Source organism: Microcaecilia unicolor, chromosome 1, assembly GCF_901765095.1.
Source record: "Microcaecilia unicolor chromosome 1, aMicUni1.1, whole genome shotgun sequence".
In the NCBI taxonomy this organism is placed as follows: domain Eukaryota; kingdom Metazoa; phylum Chordata; class Amphibia; order Gymnophiona; family Siphonopidae; genus Microcaecilia; species Microcaecilia unicolor.
Window position 1 is genome coordinate 485,211,206 of NC_044031.1, and position 18,264 is coordinate 485,229,469.

The window sequence follows — 18,264 nt, forward strand, 5'->3', positions numbered from 1 at the left end:
TCTGCCCTGCCATCCCCTCCGTGTTCCCCTCCCCTCAACGTCCCACGATTCTGTCCTCCCCTCCATGTCCAGCGATTGTCCTGTGCCCTGCCCTCCCATCCGTGTCCTGCGATTCTGCCCTCCCCAGCGATTCTGCTCTGCCCTCCCATCCGTGTCCCGCGATTCTCCCCTCTCCTCCCATGATCCATGTCCATCGATCCTCCTCTGCCCTGCCCTCTCCTCCATGTCCCGCGATTCTGTCCTCCCCTCCATGTCCAGCGATAGTCCTGTGCCCTGCCCTCCCCAGCGATTCTCCTCTGCACTGCCCCTCCCATCCGTGTCCCACGATTCTCCCCTCTCCTCCCATCCCATCCATGTCCATCAATCCTTCTCTGTCCTGCCCTTCCCTCGATATCCCGTGATTCTGTCCTCCCCTCCATGTCCAGCGATTGTCCTGTGCCCTGCCCTCCCATCTGTGTCCCGCGATTATGTCCTCCCCGGCTATTCTCCTCTGCCCTGCCCTTCCATCCGTGTCCCGCGATTCTCCCCTCTCCTTCCATCCCATCCATGTCCATCGATTCTCCTCTGCCCTGCCCTCCCCTCGATGTCCCGCGATTCTGTCCTCCCCTCCATGTCCAGCGATTCTCCTGTGCCCTGCCCTCCCACGATTCTGCCCTCCCATCCATGTCCCGCGATTCTCCCCTCTTCTCCCATCCCATCCATGTCCATCAATTGTCCGCTGCCCTGTCCTCCCCTCAATGTCCTACAATTCCGTCCTCCCCTCCATTTCAGCAGCGGCAGAAAGGCTGGGCTCGTGTCGCCTCCAGCGTTCCCTCTCATTGTCCCGCCCTCCTCTGACGTCATTTCATCTATACACGAAGGTGGGACAATGAGCGGGAAGGGAACGCTGGAAGCGAGCTGACGGCACCAAGATGTTACGAACCCAGCCAGCCAGCCACAGAACGTTGACGGTACAAATTATTATATTAGATTTATGTTTAAGAACTAATTTCAAATTAAATCTAAGTGGGCTGAATTTAGATAAATATATTGATGAGCACACAATTACATTTATTGAATTCCCGAGTATAGAGATTAGTTAAAATGTAATGCTAAGAAGTGAAGAGTGATGTACTTGGGGTGCAGAAATACAAAACAGATGTACCAGATAGGAGGGGAGAGACTGGTAAGCTTGGCTCAGGAGGATCTCAAGGTGTCAAAACAGTGCAACAAGGTGGTGGCCGTGACCAGAAGGATGCTGCATAGAGAGGTGTATAACCAGCAGGAGGAGGTGTTTATGCCCCTGTACAAGTCATTGGTGAGGCCCCACTTGGAGTATTGTGCTGAGTTTTAGGGGTGTTATCTTGCCAAGGATGTAAAAAGACTTGAATCGGTTCAGAGAAAAGCGAAGAAAATGATATAGTGTTTATGCAGCAAGACATACATGGAGAGCATTGCCGACCTAAGCATGTATATCCTACAGGAAAGGAGAAATAGGGGTGATATGATACAAGGTTCAAATATTTGAAAGGTATTAATCTGCAAACAAACTTCTTCCAGAGACGGGAAGGTGGTAGAATTAGAGGGCATGAATTGAGGTTGAAAGAAGGCTGACTCAGGAATGATGTCAGGACGTATTTTTTCACTGACAGGGTGGTAGATACCTGGAATGCCCTTCCACGGGAAGTGGTAGAGATGAAAACAGTAACCAAATTCAAAAATGCGTGGGACAAACACAAAGGAATCCTGCTTAGAAGGATTGGATCCAATGAAGCTTAGTTGAGATTAGATATGAAAGCAAGTGCTGGGCAGACTTCAACGGTCTGCGTCCTGATCAAGGCTGAATCAATTTGGATGGACTGCGGTGGAGCTTTTCAGGTGCATTAACAACAGCTTCAGAAATTTTTGAACTAGGCCAATACCAGGCAGACTTCTACGGTCTATGCTCTAAAAATGGCAAAGATAAATCAAGACCCACATGAACCTTATCCGACTACATTAACTCCTTGTATTTGTTTCACTACCGGAGGTGGCAAGCGCCTCTACGGGACAATGTAAGCCACATTGAGCCTGCAAATAGGTGGGGAAAATGTGGGATACAAATGTAACAAATAAAAGTATACATTTGATGTATCACTTCATACCATATGTTTTTATTTATTTATTTGTTACATTTCCCACCTATTTGCAGGCTCAATGTGGCTTACATTGTCCCGTAGAGGCGTTCGCCACCTCCGGTAGTGAAACAAATACAAGGAGTTAATGTGGTCGGTTAAGGTTCATGTGTTATAGACACATTGGGAATCATAGACAGGAAGAGTTATGAACAGTTTATTGCAAACTTTGGTATCGTTGAGTTATGAATAGTCTATTACAAGCTTTGGTATCGTTGTGTGGCAGGGTTGAGGCACTTAAGTTGGGTCGATGGGGTACCTTTTTGAACAGGTTGGTTTTTAGTGATTTCCGGAAGTTTAGGTGGTCGTACATTGTTTTCACGGCTTTTGGTAATGCGTTCCACAGTTGTATGCTTATGTAGGAGAAACTGGATGCACAAGTTGATTTGTATTTGAGTCCTTTGCAGCTTGTGTAGTGAAGATTTAGGTATGTCCGTGATGATCCGATTGTGTTTCTTGTTGGTAGGTCTATGAGGTCTGTCATGTATTCCGGGGCTTCACCGTAGATAATTTTATGGACCAGGATGCAGATTTTGAAAGCAGTACGTTCTTTGATTGGTAGCCAGTGTAGTTTTTCTCGGAGGGGTTTGGCGCTTTCGAATCGCGTTTTTCCAAATATAAGCCTGGCTGCTGTGTTTTGGGTGGTCTGAAGTTTCTTTGAGTTGTTCTTTGCATCCCGCGTAGATTCCATTGCAGTAGTCTGCATGGCTTAGTACCATTGATTGTACCAAGCTACGGAATGTTTCCCTCGGGAAGAATGGTTTCACTCGTTTTGAGTTTCCACATTGCGTGGAACATTTTCTTAGTTGTAAAGTTAACTTGGCTCTCGAGTGTAAGGTTAAGGTCGATAGTAACGCCGAGGATTTTCAGGCTGTCTGAGATAGGGAGGGTGTAGTTAGGGGTTTTTATACTAGTGGGTTTGTTTGTATTGTATTGGGATGAGAGGATGAGACAGTGTTTTTTCTGTATTGAGTTTTAGTTGGAATGCATTTGCCCATGAGTTCATGATGTTTAGGCTGACCTTGATTTCCTTGGTGATTTCTGTTAGGTCATGTTTGTAAGGTATGTATATTGTGACGTCGTCTGCATAGATGAATGGGTTGACGCCTTGGTTGGATAAGGACTTGGCTAGTGGTGTCATCATGAGGTTGAAGAGGGTCGGTGATAGTGGTGACCCTTGAGGTACTCCGCAGTTGGCTTTCCACGGTGATGATATTTTTGAGTTTGATTTCACTTGGTATGTCCTGGTGGTTAGGAAGCCCTTGATCCAACTGAGTATGTTTCCACCAATACCGAAGTAATCTAGGAGCCTTAATAGTATATTATGGTTTACCATGTTGAATGCACTAGACATATCAAATGGAAGGAGAACTATGCCTTTACCTGTTGCTATTTCCTGCTTGAATTTGGACAGGAGTGTAATGAGTACTGTTTCAGTGCTATGGAGGGGGCGAAAACCTGATTGTGATTTATGTAATATTGAGAATTTGTTTATGTAATCACTGAGTTGTTTGGTTACCATGCTTTCCATCAGTTTGGCTGCTAGTGGGATAGATGCTACTGGGAGGTAGTTGGTGAGTTCACTTGTCTTTTTCTTAGTGTCTTTGGGAATTGGGGTGAGTAGGATGTTGCCATTTTCCTTAGGGAAGAGACCTTGTTGGAGTAAGTAGTTTAGGTGGAATATAAGGTCTGCTATGAAGTGGTCAGGTGCAGATTTTAGTAGGTAGCTGGGGCATGTATCCAGTTTGCAGTGAGTGTTGGAGAACTTCTGGATCGCTTGGGTAACTGTTTCGGTGGTGAGAGCGAAGTTTTACCAGATTCGGTCCGCTGGGTATTCTCCGGGGTTTGGGTCCAGACCGTCAATGAAATTTTTGATATCAGTAATGTCGAGAGGAAGTGTGTTGTGTAAATTTACAATTTTTTCGTTAAAATATTTAGTGAGTTTGTCTGCAGTTGGGATGTCTGTGTTGGTTGTGGTGACCGAGGTGGTGTCTAGCAGTTTGTTTACGAGTTGGTATAGTTTCTTCGTGTCTTTGTTGCGTATTTGTATTTTCTTTGTAATTGTTTTCAAGCGTTGAGCGAGTGTTCGTTTTTTAGTTTTTTCCAAGCTCTTGATGAGTTTATTTTGTTGGGCAGACTGGATAGACCATACTGATCTTTATCTAGCATCATCAATCTGCCATCATCTACTATGTTACTATGACAGCTTTCAAGTTAAGAGATAAAACCCAGTTTTTAGTGCCTACCTCCCCATACTGTAGTGACACCTTTACTAGCATCAATGTAGATGCAATTCCATACTCAATGTTAAAGTAGGGAGTAGTGTGATCAGCAGAGTTCTTCCAAAAAACCCACCAGCAAAACAAGGAATATAGTGGAAAACAATCTTTATTCTTCAGGACCTGAAATGGCACTGTGTTTCGGGAAAAAGCCAATGTTAGGGGTCTGTGTTCAAAATCACTGGAAGATATATAACACAATGTAATCACTGAAAAACTATCTTGACAAAGATGTGATAGTGGAGCAGAGTCAGCATATGAGTACACGGTACAATGTGCCGAAACACAGTGCTGTGTTGGGTCCTGAAGAATAAAGATTGTTTTCCCACTATATTCCTTGTTTTGCAGGGTTTTTTTTTTTTTTTAAGAACTCTGCTGATCACACTACTTCCTACTCTAACATTCTTCTACGTAGTGGTATACGGTCCTCCGCTTTTGCGGTGTTCCTCCAATACCCAATGTTAAATCATCTGATGATCCTAGGGGTTACCTTAGATCAAAAACTTACCTTTGAAAATCAGGCTGCAAATGTGACAGTTAGAATGTTTCAGATGATGTGGAAACTGAGAAGAATAAGGAGCTATTTTTCCAGAGAAGTGTTTTGAATGTAGGTACAGCTGATGGTTTTGACTCATGTGGACTACTGAAACAGAGTATATGCTCGTTGCAAGGAGCAAATTCTGAACTGCAAAGACCATAGGACACTGCAGCAAAGCCAATTTTAGGAAATCACATTTTGATGGAGCCAGCCTGCTATTACAAACTCTGCATTGGGTCCCAATCAGGACAAGTATTGCATTCAAATTATGCACCCTGGTGTACTGGATTATTTTTGAATTTGCACCAGATTACATGAGAGAACTGACTGATTTACCATCGAGAAAATTGAAAATAGGAGTGCAGAACTATTTGACTCTTCATTACCCAAGTTGTCAAAAAACACGACACAAAGTCCACATATCTAACTACGAGTCTGTGGAATTTATTACGTAAAGATCTATGATGCATGAATCAGTACCTAAGCTTTTATAAACATTTAAAAGCATTCTTCTTTAGAAAATTCTATTATAAGGATAATAACTGAAGCCTATTCACCCCCTAGATCTGATATTATTTTAATTAGAATATCCTGTTTTATTGAGAGTTAAATGGGCTGTTGAAGTCCTGTTTTAGCTTTGGAAGCCATATTGAACCAATACATTGGAAAATCGTGGTATATAAATGCTGCTATAAATAAAGAGAGAGCTATCTTGTAACAACTGTGCATTTCATCAATGGCTCTTGGAATGTTTAATTTTTAAGAAAAACCTTAATTACAAATCCCAAGATCCTCTGGTATTCAATTACATGCAACCACAAACCAAGGGAATCAAAGTCAATCACAAAGAAGAATCTCTCTATTGTGATTGACTGATTCTCTTGGTTTGTAATTTTAAAGAAAAACACACAGCTGAGCATGTGGTTGACCATGTCAAATATGTACTTGATGAATAGCATTTTCAGGATCCAATTTCTAACTTTGGGACTAATAATGCTAGAAATATAGTTAAAGCAGCTTCTCTTCTGCCCTACGAGAACATTTCTTGTATGCTGCATGTACTGCAGCTCTGTGTAAATGCTGCGGTACAAGAGGCTAGACTTGATGTGGCTCTTTGTAAATGCCAAAAGGTAGTATGTCACTTCAAACACAGTTCTGCCAGCACAACTGAGGTTCATAAACAAAAGAACTGGCTGAAGAGCAGCTGATTCAAGATGTGCCAACAAGATGGAACAATACCTTTGACATGCTGGAACGGCTGCTGAAACACAAGGAACCAGTCAGTAATGCTAACTTTGGCAGGGCATAAAAACTCACCTGCACTCTTAAAGGCAGAACGGGAGAAGATTGAATAACTTTGCAATGTGCTTGAACCATGCAAACTTGCCACACACCACCTTGGTGGGGAGATATGTGTGTCCTATTCAGTTCTGCCTACAATTTGCAATTTGATGCCCGAGTTTACCATGTCTGATGATGATCCTGCATACATAATTCGCTTTAAGAAGAAATTTTGTACAGAACTTAGAAGCCGCAAACAAAATTTCAGTACTTTTTGTCCATAGCGTGTGCTTTTGATGTGCAGCTGAAGAAGTTGACATTTCTTACTCATACAGAACTTGAAGATACTTGGCTTTCCATCAATTGCTTGCTGTGAAAACTTCAAGCCCTAGGCCTTCACTTTCATCTCTCAAGAAACAAACGCACAAGAAAATGAAATTCAATCTGCCACCTAGTTCCTATGATGAAAACGAGGAACAGCCTGTAGATGACTTGGAACTTTATAAAGCAGAGCCCACTTCAACTGGAGAAGCCACTGCACAGAGTACCCAGCTCTCTCAAAATTGGCAAGACGTTATCTTTGTACTCCAGTAACCACAGTTCTATGTGAATGTTTATTCTCAAAGGCAGGATTTATTATTGTCAAACGTAGGTCATCTCTGCTCCCTGAGAGTGTCAATCAACTAATTTTGTCTAAAAAACTGGCTTAATAAATAATTAGTTTGTGCCTCAGTTTAGGTGTTCTAGTCTCATGGGCCGAGTGCTAATTCTATAACAGCTTCAGGGCACACCTAAACCATTATAGAATACTAGCGCAAAGCTGCTGTGGTGCCAAACTATAGGCACGGCTGCATTTGCCATACCAATGGCTGATGTCGGCTGGTGTACCTAAGTGTGCCATGCAAAGTGCACAACTGATAGTATTCTTCTCATGGGATTTCAAACCACACAACCAGCCCAAACTTCCTGCACTGTGCAGCAGGGAATAGAAAACACACTGTTACTACTGCTGTTAGCAAGGTGAGGGCAGTGTTGTTCAAAGTACTAAAAGTAGGAATGTGAGACTCAGAGGTAACGGGGACATACAGAGGCTGACAAAGACAACAGAATTTCTTAACAAATAGTTTTCATGGATGAGAATTTTAGAGTAGGCTCACAGAAAACTGCCATAAATAGGAACGGAAGTGAGGTACTAGTCAGAAGGTTGTATATATAAGGAGCTAGATAAATCAGATAAAGCAATGCAGCTACATGGGACAAATCAAAGGTTTATTAGGAGAACTTCAGGAATTTCTGGCAGCTCCACTGTCTGACTGTTTCAATATGTCTTTAGAGTCAGAAGTGGTTCCAGAGGGCCAGAAACAGACAGATACCGTTTCTCTTTAAAAGTAAGGAAGAGGCTGGAAACTATGGGCTGATTAGTCTCATCTCGGCACTGAGGCATATTTTCAAAACACTTAGGCTTAAAAGTTCCATAGGTTATCATGTAACTTTGTAAGTCCTAGTGCTTTGAAAATGAGCCTGAGTAAATTAATAGAATCACAGCTAGAACAGAGGATAGTACAGTTTCTGAAATCCAGTGGATTACAGGATCTGAGGATGTATAGTTTTACTAGCGGTAGATCTGGTCACATAAATCTAATTCATTTCTTTGACTGGGTGGCCAGAGAGTTAGACAGGGAAGGGCACTGGATACAGCATACCTGAATTTCAGCAAGACTTTTGACACAGGTCTGTACAAGTGGCTTATTAGCAAACTTAGCAACCTAAGTACAGGGCTTACGTGATTGAGTTAGAAACCAACTGAGTGGGAGGAAACAAAGGATAGTGGCAAACTGAGTTCACTCTAAAAAAAAAAAAAAGGGAGGGCTACCAATGGTGCACCACAGAATTTAGTCTATGGTCCCATTTTGTTTCATACTTTTGTAAATGATATTGCTAGAGGGGCTATCAAGAAAGACTTGCCTTTCAGTAGATGCTACCAAAATCGTTAATAGGTTAGACACCGTCAAAAGCACATCTGTCATAAGTATATGCAGAAGATAAATTAGTGATATTTAACTTTCTCCAAGGAATAAATGCATGGAAAGGAGGCTCAATAATCAGCTGTCTTTATGTGATGAAGGTAAAAGGGGTAGACTCAGCAGTAATCTTAAGAAATATTTCTTTACTGAAAGGGTGATGGACACATGGAACAGCCACCCATTGGAGGTGACGGAGACAAGGTTAATGCCAAAATTGAAGAAAGCATGATATGATAACAGAGGATTTATGAAGAAAAGTAAACGATTATAAAGCTGAGCAGGTGATGCAGATAAACATATAGAGCCATGTGACCTTTATCTGCCTTCATGTTTTATGGTTCAATTTACAGTTACCTTTTAAAATTTAGCTTTCAAATGCTTAGAATATGACTGGGAACAGGAACTAGGTTATTCCACTAATGATATCAACTGGCAAAGTTCTCTGGTTGAAATTGTTATGTCCCACCATATCTGCAGCTATTATGCAATCTTCCTATTTTACTATTCATAAAGCATATTGGACTCCTTCAAAACTGGGAAAGATATCCTCAGACCCTACACTCTCCAAGTGCTGGTCACACAACCAGATCCCTGGTGACTTGTTGAATGTGTTATACTACTGTTCCAATGTACATCTGTTTTGGGAAGAAATATGGACCAAAATCCTGGATATCATCCCCAAACAGAAACCCAAAAACATCTCCTACAATATTGTTATTCTTAGATCATCATGTCCTAATATCGACATCTCTGACAAACTTGCTAAGCTGTTCAACATTATGATGGCAGGAGCATATCACTTGATCATTCTTTATTGGAAGGATACTACCAAGCTAAATATCTTTGAATGGTGGTTCCACCTATGTGCAAAGTACGAAGCTGCCAATGCCATTCACATCTGGAATGCATTCCACTTTCAGAAAGTATGGTTCCCTCTATAAACTACTGCAATAAAACTAATGCTGTTACTTAGCTTACTTATCTGTAATCAGTGATATGTAAACTTTATTAATTAGTCTTATTAGAAATGTATTCTCCTCAAGATGTGTGTTTTCACAGCTCTGTATATTCTTTATAATGGAAAATTTAATGAAAAACAAGTTAAAAAAATGTTTAGCTAATCTATATGGTTTTCAATACTTCCTGACAATACATGGTTACCAAAGTATTTATATGAAGAAATGAATTTTGGATATTAAATTATCAGCTTCTTAACAAAGTGTTTCCTTGTGCAGAATGCTCTCACATTAGAAAAATAAAATTTGAATGAAAGAACCTGTCAGAGAATTAAACTAAATGCTGCTTCTAACCATTGGTTTCATATTTCTTATTATGCATTAAAGTTTCACCTTACCTAGCAAGGAAACAGTTTTGATCACAGACAGCACTTGATCAGGGCTAGTTTGGCTTTGACTACGGCTATGGGTATAATGGCAATAGCTGTGAATCCATCTCACTGACCAGTCATCTCGTGTTTTAGATTCTCTGTGCAGATCCTTTAAAAGTTTCATAGCAACCGAAAAGTTGTTCTACATGAGAAAATAAAAAGAAAGAAGAGAATTCTTAATGACTGATGTGTGAATGATAACACTAGTTGGATCCCTCCGTTTATCACTTACTAAATTCTATCAAGTGATTTAACAAACATAAAATTCAAATGTCGAGCAAATGGATTGAAAACAATACACCAGTGGTCCCCAAACTTTGAGTCAAGACCCCAAATGAGGTCAAAGACACAGGGCTCCTCCTCCTCTTCCCTCTGGACCGCCACCCAGTAGTGGAAATCAATCTGTCTGGGATCTGTGAGCCAGTCAATGTTCACAGATCCTGAACTTTCTAATTCCATGGGCTTCCTGTTAGATTGGAAACCTATGCAAACAACTGTGGGTATGTGAGTACACTGATACACAGAATTCTGTGTGCTGATTGCAGTCACTGATGCTGCCTTCATTCTTTGGCTAAGTAAGAGCACAATGAAGTGAATGGGAGAGGAGGAGAAAGAAGCAGGGGATTGCTATTTTGTCATCATCATCTGGTACCACATGACTTTTCAAATGTTTAAAAAGAGGTCATACTGGATGAAAGTTTGGACAGCACTACACTATACCCCACACGAGTCATCTTGTACTACATGGTATAAAATCGTGCTAAATAAAAGAAACACTGCCTGGATCATCGTATGGTCCTGACTGATTAGCAATGGATTTGCTAAATCTGTTTCAAAGAAAGCAGTGTGGGTGATTGCCAAACCAAACTGGCTTCGATGTAACATTCACTGTGTACCTGGTGCTATCGTAACACCTGCCTACATCTGCACACTCCAATGCTAATTCCTCATCTCTCTCCAAAGAGGCAACAGCATAATATACTTTAACTTTAGGCACTTTTCATGCACAAATAAAGTTATTCACAATCCTTCCACGATTACAATAAGAAAATGACATTTAGCATAAAGAAGCTTATAAAAAGTCTCCATTACCATAACACTGTTTTTTTGTTTTTGTATGAAGTGCCTGCAACCACAGTTCTGTGTATGTTAAAAAGCTGTACAGTAACTGTATTGCAATTTACATTGGAAAGAAAGCTGATGGAGATCAAAGATCATAAGAATGCCACCCTGATGAGTTTGTAGCCCAACATAATGGAAACACCAATTTTACTACACCTATAGTAAACTAGACAACTAAATCACTTTCAACATTACAGCTGTCCAACAAACAAAATAAAATCCTATAAAACCTCTCAACCTGAGCCATCATTAAGCCAGCAGACAAAAAGAAGGCTCAGTGGTAATTACAGACATAGCAAAGTACTGTACTATTACAAAAAATAAAATTACAGGAACACAGACAAACATGGTTTAATGAGACAGAGTCAGCATGGTTTCAGGCAAGGGAAGTCTTGCCTCATCAATTTGCTTCAGTTCTTTGAAGACGTGAATAAACATGTGGATAAAGGTGAGCCGGCTGATATAGTGTATCTAGATTTTCAGAAAGCTTTTGACAAAGTTCTTTATGAGAGACTCGAGAAAATTAGTCATGGGATAGGAGGCAATGTGCTGGTATGGATTAGAAATTGGTTACTGGATAGAAAACAGACGGTAGGGTTAAACAGCCATTTTCTCAGTGGAGGAGGGTGAATAATGGAGTGCCGCAGGGATCTGAACTGGGACTGGTGCTATTTAACATTTATAAATGATCTGGAAAGTGGAATGATAAGTGAAATGATTAAATTAGCAGATAACAGAAAACTATTCAAGATTGTTAAAACACACGCGGACTGACTTTATGTTTATTGCAGACTTGATATACCGCCTTTCACAAACAATTAAAGCGGTGTACAATACTTAAAAATAAAAGAAGAAAGGAACGTCAATATCAAAATACGACAGAAGAAGTCACACAGTTTAGAAGAGAAAAAGAAAGAATAATTCAAGATAGGTGGGGGAGACGACCAATCGCCTATTAGACATCCCACCTCCAATCAGAAATGAGTAGATTAAGGAAATGACTGAGAAAACAGATGGGCTTTCAGAAGGGCATGAAAACGGTGAAAAGAGAGAAGGAGCTAAACAGAAAAAAGCAGAGGTGCACGCAGTTCTAAATTCAGAACAATGAACAGAAGGCACCGATAAGCAGTAATCCAATGCGGAACGGAGCTTGCAGGTAGGCCAGTAAAGAGTAATAAGATTGGAAAAATATGGAAGTGAATCCAGACGTAATGCTTTGAAAGTAATGGTAAGGATTTTATGAATGATCCTGTATTTGATAAGAAGCCAATGGTGTTCTTTTAAGAGAGGTGTCACATGGTGGTAACAGCATGCATGTGAAAGAATACGGATGGCAGTATTCTGTACTGTCTGTAACTTAAGGAGAGAGACATCTGGAAGATCCACATAATGTTACAGTAGTCCAGTTTCGTAGCAACCAGAGCATATAGTAAGGTGGTACAGCTTTCGTTAATCAGAAATGGGCCGAGAAGCCCAGGCATCCAAATGGCAGATGAAATTTAATGTGGACAAATGCAAAGTGATGCACATTGGGAAGAATAATCTGAATTAGAGCTACCTGATTCTAGGATCTACCTTGGGGGTCAGCACCCAAGAAAAAGATCTAGGTGTTGTCGTAGACAATACGCTGAAATCGTTTGCCCAGTGTGCGGTGGCGGCCAAATAAACAAACAGGATGCTAGGAATTATTAGGAAAAGGATGGTAAATAAGACCAAGAACACTAGAATGCCTCTGTATTGCTCCATGGTGCAACCTCACCTTGAGTACTGCATTCAGTTCTGGTCGCCATCTCTCAAAAATGATATAGCGGAATTAGAAAAGGTTCAAAGAAGAGCGACCAAAATGATAACGGGGATGTAACTCTTCTCGTATGAGAAAAGGCTAAAGAGGTTAGGGTTCCTCAGCTTGGAAAAGAGACGGCTGAGGGGAGATATGAGTAGTGTAGAATGAGTAGAAGTGAATCGATTTTGTACTCTTTCAAAAAGTACAAAGACTAGGGGACACTCAATGAAGTTCCATGGAAATACTTCTAAAACAAATAGGAGGAAATATTTTTTCACTCAACAAATAGTTAATCTCTGGAACTCTTTGCTGGAGGAAGCGGTTGTAACTGGGTTTAAAAAAAGGTTTGGACAAATTCCTGGAGGAAAAGTTCATAGTCTGCTATTGAGACAGACATGGGGAAGCCACTGCTTGCCCTGAGATTGGTAGCATTGAATGTCGTTACTATTTGGGTTTCTGCCAGGTACTTGTGACCTGGACTGGCCATTGTTGGAAATAGGACACTGGACTAGATGGACCATTGGCCTGACCCAGTATGGTTATTCTTATGATGTCATGACAGGAACACAAGCATGAGAGGAAAGGACAACCACCATTTAGCATAAGGACTCATGATAACCATATACAAATGAAGGAAGTAAACCTAAAAACTGCCCTTTGTCCCATGCCTGGATTTGGAAAATAGAGGAATTTGAAAGTACTTTGTAGAGAGCATTGCAGCAGCTCAGCCATTTAAGGATCAGTGCATGGACTAACAATTGAAAATCTTTCTCCTCCACCATACTTTTACAGAGCAAATTGCCCATCAGATATAGTTTTGCTCCTTATGCAAAATGCAAAGGTTGCCTTTTTCTTCACTCAGTCATCTGCTGCATAGGTCTTCTACCCATCTGCTGGAAATGGTCAATACTGAAACTGAGGGCTGAAAAGGACCCTATATTGGATGGCATCAGCAATCTACTGCTCACTGTCTCTATCTTCTGGTAGGGGCAACAAAACATGTGTATAGACTGGTCTGACAGCATGAAAAGTAATGACTGGAGGCTATTAACAACAACAGATTGTGGGCATGCTTGAGACTAATCTGGAGAGTGATGGTAGAAAAAAATTGAGATGTCATATCAAAGACATGGAGGAGAAAGGAGTTGATACTAGATTCTATATGGGGATATTATATCTATATGTATCCAAAGTTGATATATCTGAATAGAGTAGAGCGGCGGGGCCATTTGTTAATTTGAACTCTGATATTTATATAGCACTCAGTATCTGAATTTCAGTGCCCAAAACTGATTTGCTGAAAGATAGAATTGCTAGCAATTTGCCTTTCAGTGCCTAGGGCTAGATATCAGTGCCCTATACATAACTTCATTCTACCAACCTCTCTCTGCCCACAGCCCCACCTCCCCTTTTTAAAAAAAAAGTTATTTTCTCTATCAATTTTATAAAAATTACAAGACACTCAAAAACGCTTGCTACAAAAAATGAAATTGCCATAAAACAGATCAAATTATGCTAAACCTAAATAAATACAAGAACTATAATAACCCTCTATTAAACATCCAATTAAAACAAGAGATCATTCAGTGAAGTGGAGAAAAACAAGAAATAAGAACTACAGAAAAAGTGTTAAAAAGGACAATCAATCAATTACTGCACTGGAAAAACCACAGGTAGAGGACACTAATAACTTTTGTACTGTAAACTATGAAGAAATTTTTAAAAATTTAAGATAATTAAAAAAAACAACAACTCATCCCAGACTATTTAAATATGTAGAAGGGTACTGCAGCAAACTCTGTCCAGACTAAGCACTTCCATGTTGCATTAGTGAGAATATACATCTGTTCTGTATCTGATTGCAGAAGTCAAGAAAAATTAAATACATTGACTCATACATAAAATATTTTGAACTTTAAAGAAAAGCCTCAGAACAGAGTCCTTGCTGACTAAAAACCAAAATAAACTAGCAGGGTGGCACAGTTGACCAGTTCCTACCCAGAAAGTTCAAGAACGGCTGTGAGGTCCAAACTGTCCACTGATATTTGGCAAAGGTCAACCAAACAACTGCTCCATGCACCCCCTTGCTGGGAGGAATGGTGGTGCGGGTGATGTACTTTGAGCATGGGGTGGGGCAGGGCTGTGACTTGCCTGGAGGAAGTGCAGCAGTGACCTGCTCCGGTTAGCAAACAAGCTAAGTACTCCACTAAGCCTGATCTGAAGGCTAGGTTCCTGATGGTGTCCTCTTTAACTTTAACCTCCTCTTAACCATGGCGACACTAAGTTGGGTGCACTAATGCCATGTTGGAGCTCTTATCCACCCTCTTTTTAAAAACTCAACAGTGGAATATTTTTAAATTCAAATGCCTAGGTGCCTCACTTAAACCTAGGCACATAAGCCTTTTGAAAACTGGCCTTTTTGCTACCAGGTATGCCTCTCCTGGATATACAAAGATGAGAGACTGGAAAGAAAATAAGTTCACATAGCTCAGTTTCTGCATTTTAACATAAAACATCTTTTTACTGAACTTTACAGAAATTAGCTATGTTTGTGGCTTCTGCATTAGCTAAAAACGCTCAAGTACGTCTGTACAGAAAACCAGATCATCAGAAGTTGTCACCTGTTTTCTGGCACTCTCTACCATCTTCAGTTTCATATTAAATTTGCAGCTTTTTATCATTGATGTAATGTCTTCTTCCTCTCCACCCAATTCCATTCTGTCACTTGCATCGCCCCCTCCGTCTACCTCCATGCTGTCATCAGCTTGGAAATGAGGAAGTTTCTCTCGGATTTTGTCAAGAAAGAAACATCTACAAAATGGGAAACAGAAAGTCACACAGATTGAAAATTAGTATTATATAATACTGCATGTCAACTTATTTTTTTAAAGTCCAGGTCACTGATACTCAATATTTCTTTCAAGATTTCTCAACTCCCCCATCTAATATGACAGTGGGTCCCAATCCAGGAGGCACCCCAGCCAATCAGGTGTTCAAGATATCCACAATGAATATTCATGAGATCTGCATGTACTGCCTCCACTGCATGCAAATCTCTCTCATGAATATTTATTGTGGATATTCTGAAAACCTGACAGGCTGGTGTGCCTCCAGGTCCAGGTTTGGCAACCACTGTAATATGACGGGGTGCTAATAAAAAAAGTGATCCTAATTTTTTTCATCAGAAACTAAGGGAACCACCATTGCCAACAGAGTCAACTTTGTACATGATAGATTTCTGATATCAATAACACTGCTGCTGCCACTGCTAACATCCTATGAAAATTTCATTAATACAAATATATTACATGGACATGCCACATGCCATCTTCCCTTTGGGTCTTAATGTGGCACAGTGTAACTAGAATAATCTATTTTGGCCCACCATTTTAATCACTAGACAATGCAAGTGCTTGTTAGACAACTTCCCCATTTTTTAATCAGCATTATGTTACTTAAAGCTTCAATTTTACACACCTCAACACTTCACAACCTAAACGGAGGAAGAACACCAAATCCTGGACAAATAACACAGAAAACAAAGAAAGGCCCAAACAAGCATACCCCAACAAAGAAAAGACAACTAATAAAAGTCCACACAACACAAAACACACTAGACCCATTCACAACAATCCAAATGGGCTACATTAATGCCACATCAGCAGTAAACAAAACAACAATTTTAACAGACTGGATCACGGCAGAAAACCTTGACCTACTCTTCACCACCGAAACCTGGATCCACGACCAGAAAGACCCCATAATCCTTGACCTACGCCCCCCTGGATACAAACTCACACATTGGACCAGAAATAGAAAAAGAGGCGGAGGCATTGCACTAATTTACTGATCCCACTTTAACACCGAGACCACTGCCGTATCCATCACACCCCAACTGGAAATTGTCTCAATCAGAATCCACAACAAAACCCTATGGGATAACTTGATCTGTGTCCTGTTCTACAGACCCCCAGATAATTGGAATGCAGCCCAGCCCAACCTTATGGATTTCATCTCAAACACATGCACAACCAATTCCAATGTACTAGTACTAGGAGACATCAACCTCCACCTAGAAGATCCAAACTCAAGCAATGCTCGAGATTGTATAGAGTTCCTCCACCTATGGGACCTCAAATGGCCACCAATGCAAGCAACGAATGCAATGGAAAAGCCAACCTGGAAAAGAGTTCAGGAGATGACTGACACATGGAAAGTGGAAAAGAGACTGGAACCAGCCCAATTAGAAAAATAAAACGCTCAAACAGGGCTAAATCTAAAATTCTATGTCTGATCTTCAAGGCCCTGAAAGGAAATGGCTCAGAGTATCTGAAGAATAGGATGATCCTCCACACACCGCCAAGGAAACTAAGGTCCTCCTAAGGACTTTCACTAACTACACCCTCTCCAAAAGACATTACATGAGCGTTTTCTGCTTTATCTATAGGATTACAATTGTAGCAGAAGCCTTGCTTTCATTCTCTTTGAGCTTAATATTCGTATATCTATATATCACAAGGTCAGTTTATCTATGATACTTAACTTATATGGTTACATCATATATATCATATATTATTTATAATTGGTTGTAAGTGTGTTTTATTTATTTATTTCACTGTATTTTGAGTTTTTTCGCTATATTTCATTTTGATGTTTTTTCTGCTAATTTTTAGATGTCATCCTTCTTTGATTGGTAATATACAACACCTTTATCGTATGTTATATATAATCTAATATTTTTAATAATTTAAGTATTTATTATACATTTGAAAACTATATATGCATGTATGTTTGAGTATATGTATTTTTACATGTATGGATTTTATATGTATGTGTATGTATATGTATATATATATATATATATGTATGTATATATGTATGTATGTATATATATGTATATTTGTATATATATTATAGCATTTCTGCAATACTAATAATTTTTTTATAAAAAAAATGTTTTTATTAATTTTTTAATTCTACATGGAATTTATGTTTATCACACATTTAACGTTCTACATTTATTTTACTTTTTGTTCTGCATGTTTGTTATATTACCATTGTTTGGTTTTATTTCATAGACTCCTGAAGAAGGCGTCTGTAGCGCCGAAACACGGCTGTGTTGAGTCGAGTGTATATTTAAATAAAGAGATTGTTCCTATCTACGTCGCCTACTGGTGTTGCTCAGGAGCCTACTCCTCCTACTCCCCCTTTCCTCAGAATTTATACCTGCAACATTCCAGGAGCTAATTTTCATGCTGGACGATCCCATGGCCAAACTTTTATTATCAGAATCAACTGAGGAGTAGCCTAGTGGTTAGTGCATTGGACTTTGATCCTGGGAAACAGAGTTCGATTCCCACTGCAGCTCCTTGTGACTCTGGGCAAGTCACTTAACCCTCCATTGCCCCTGGTACAAAAATAAGTACCTGAATATATGTAAACTGCTTTGAATGTAGTTGCAAAAACCTCAGAAAGGCGGTATATCAAGCCCCATTTCCCTTTCCCTTCCTCTGGGATGTCCCCCACCCAGCCTTCATGGAACTTCCCATTTTGTGTCCTGCATTAGATAGCCCAATCTTAAACAGCTTGTACCCCAGTAAACCGAGCCATGCCAATACCATCCCTCTCCCTTTACACCCTATTAGCCTTCTCTTAAGGGTATCCCCAAAAATCTCACCCAAGTGATCACCAAACCTC

General features: G+C 40.2%; 1 protein-coding gene across 1 annotated transcript in view; it reads right to left on the reverse strand.

The window, feature by feature from the left end:
* Positions 1–18,264, reverse strand: part of PRKDC (protein kinase, DNA-activated, catalytic subunit) — a 490,177-nt gene that overhangs the window by 127,686 nt on the left and 344,227 nt on the right. The window contains exons 69-70 of the mRNA XM_030214157.1: positions 15,189–15,378; positions 9,630–9,804 (exon numbers count right to left, since the gene is read on the reverse strand). Of these exons, the coding sequence (XP_030070017.1) occupies positions 9,630–9,804; positions 15,189–15,378 (365 nt within the window). The remainder of the gene's footprint in view (positions 1–9,629; positions 9,805–15,188; positions 15,379–18,264) is intronic.